This window comes from Plasmodium gonderi (genome assembly GCF_002157705.1).
Source record: "Plasmodium gonderi DNA, contig: Pgo-contig_49, whole genome shotgun sequence".
NCBI lineage: Eukaryota > Apicomplexa > Aconoidasida > Haemosporida > Plasmodiidae > Plasmodium > Plasmodium gonderi.
Window position 1 is genome coordinate 11506 of NW_021628983.1, and position 2591 is coordinate 14096.

The following is a 2591-nucleotide window of genomic DNA, read 5'->3' on the forward strand; positions in this document are numbered from 1 at the left end:
GATTATTTATTTAATTTGTTTCTTGGTGTTAACTACAATTACTCTATGTTACCTGTTTACATCTTGGAATTCATATTTCACTCATTCCTTTAAATTATAAAGACATTAATAATTCTATATTTAATTTTATCTTTATCTTGACATATTCATGGTTAAAAAAATTGCTCTTAAGTATAAAAGAGTAATTCATTAATGTTATTATATTACTTATAAAAAAATAATTCGAATTTATTAATTTTTATTAAAAATTTATAATGAATCATCCATATAACTATACTCAATGTGGTAGCAATTATCATTTGGATTATTGTATGCCAATTTATATGAATCCATGTTATTGATATTTTCTTTATTTCTTTTTTTAATCTTTCTTTTTATTTTTCTCATCCTTGGATTAAAATATGAACCAAAAGTGGTGTACTGATAATAAAGGAACAATATAATATTTTTATGATGGTGTCTTTCATTTGATGTGAATATTTCTTAATGTATTCTAGAAACATTAAAGTTATTTATATATTATTAAAAAAAATTTTATATATAACCTTATACAGAATAAATAGAATTATTAACACTGAAAAAAATAAAACAATCATTCCAGAACTTAGTGTTGTTTCTGTGCCTGTATGTGGGCTGAGTCTCGCTTTGTCTAAAGTTTTTTTCCTTTCACTTATCATTTTTAGCATGTTTTCACCTGTTCCTTCCATTTCATTTATTCCTGACACTTCGATTTTACTTATTTTATCTCTTATTACATTCACTGTCATTGGTTCTGTACTTATGACTCTGCTCCTATCTTGTTCTGGTAATGGTGGTAAGGTTTGGGGGGTACTTTTGCAAACGTTCAATTTTTGCATATATTTTTCATAATGATATATAAATTCATATAATAAGTCGTGAAAATCCATATTCTGCTCACTTGAAATTGTTCGTAAGAGTTTCTTATATTCTGTAGAGCAATATTCAGCATGACTACAGCTATGATTGCTGTTTTTAAAAAGATAAAATCTGTTATATAATTCATCAAGTTTTTTGAAATTTTCATATGTTTCATGGCTAAGATCTACAAAGTAGTCCTTACATATTTTAGGTATTATTGTATTAAAGCGATATTTGTACGCTTTCATCATGTAGTCGTAGGCAACTGTGGGGGATTTTATCGTACAATTATATTTTTTTAATAATTCATGCATCTTATAACCGAAGTATATACAAAAATATATTTTATTATGGTGGTTCCTATTTAATAATAATTTCATATTATCTAAAAGGATAGAAAGTCTTCTACAATCTACAGTAAAGTGAGAGCCATGTGATAATCTACATATATCATATTTTGCATAACTACACAATTCAGTAAAATGATGATGCTTAGGCTCATTCCAATTTCTTCTTATGATCCAATTATAATTTTCATTAGACTTCATATATACATCATCAAAATCAACCTAATAATTGAAGTCATAATGTACAAAAATATTTTATATAGTAATATCTATAAATTCTTTTTCTTATATTCATGAAAAAACGATATTTTTAGGTTAATTAATATATATTACATAATTATAAACAAAAATAAATACACCTTTAAAATATCATCCTGTGTAGGAATCGTCATTTTATATATGAATGAAATAAAAGAAAAAAAAATTTATTTCATATTCTTATAAATATATAACTTTTAAAAATATAACAATGAATAATACATTTATACAATGTTTATTAATTTTTATATTCAATATCTTCTATAGACAATTTATATACATATATTTAATAAAATACATCATATTTATTAAAGTATGTAGTAATATGATATTAAATTAAGAACATCATTTAATAACGTATATATATAATACAAAAAATATATTTACAATTTTAGAAATATGTAATAATATTTAAGACTTATAACTTATTCAATAAAGTTATATATGTAAAATTATAATAATAACATCCTTAATTCCTTAGAGACATATAAAATGACTTATAATATAATAAATAATATTTCCTAGTGCATAATTATATCATGAAATTATTCAAAATTATTAAATATGAATATCATAATAAGAGTTGTATATTTTCTATTAGGTATTCCTTTATGTATAATGTTAAATGTTCATTTTATAGATATATGTAGTTTTGTCTTGTTATAGAAGAATTGATGGTTACCTAATTACATTATTTATTAAAATTCACACTATTACATTAAATTATTGATAAAATATTCTTAAATATATTAACATTAAGCAACAATATATGTGACTATATCATATAATGCAAATTAATGTTTTTATTATCTTTTGTATTTACTTAACTATATACTATGTATATGTTTACCTCGGTTTAAATGTATATTATCGGATTAGTCAGAAAATAATAATGCTATACATAAATATAAGGTATATAATAAAATATAAATCATAAATATTACACTTATCATCGCGTACTATTTCGAATGTGTTACTATATAATTTGTCAAATAATGTAACACATTAACTAAATTTATTATATAATGACTATGAGGAAATTATATCAGAATATAATAATTTTACCTATATTTCCAATAAATTATTATGAAAATTATATATTTTTTT

The 2591-nt window shown here is 21.5% G+C and overlaps 1 protein-coding gene across 1 annotated transcript; it reads right to left on the reverse strand.

Annotated features, from left to right (window-relative positions):
- Positions 1-249: 249 nt before the first annotated feature.
- Positions 250-1618, reverse strand: PGO_000560 (variable surface protein; the record flags this gene model as incomplete). Its single annotated transcript, XM_028690792.1, has 3 exons — positions 250-420; positions 546-1448; positions 1586-1618. The coding sequence occupies 3 exons, from the start codon at positions 1616-1618 to the stop codon at positions 250-252; spliced, it is 1107 nt and encodes a 368-aa protein (XP_028546593.1).
- Between the last annotated feature and the right edge of the window lie 973 nt (positions 1619-2591).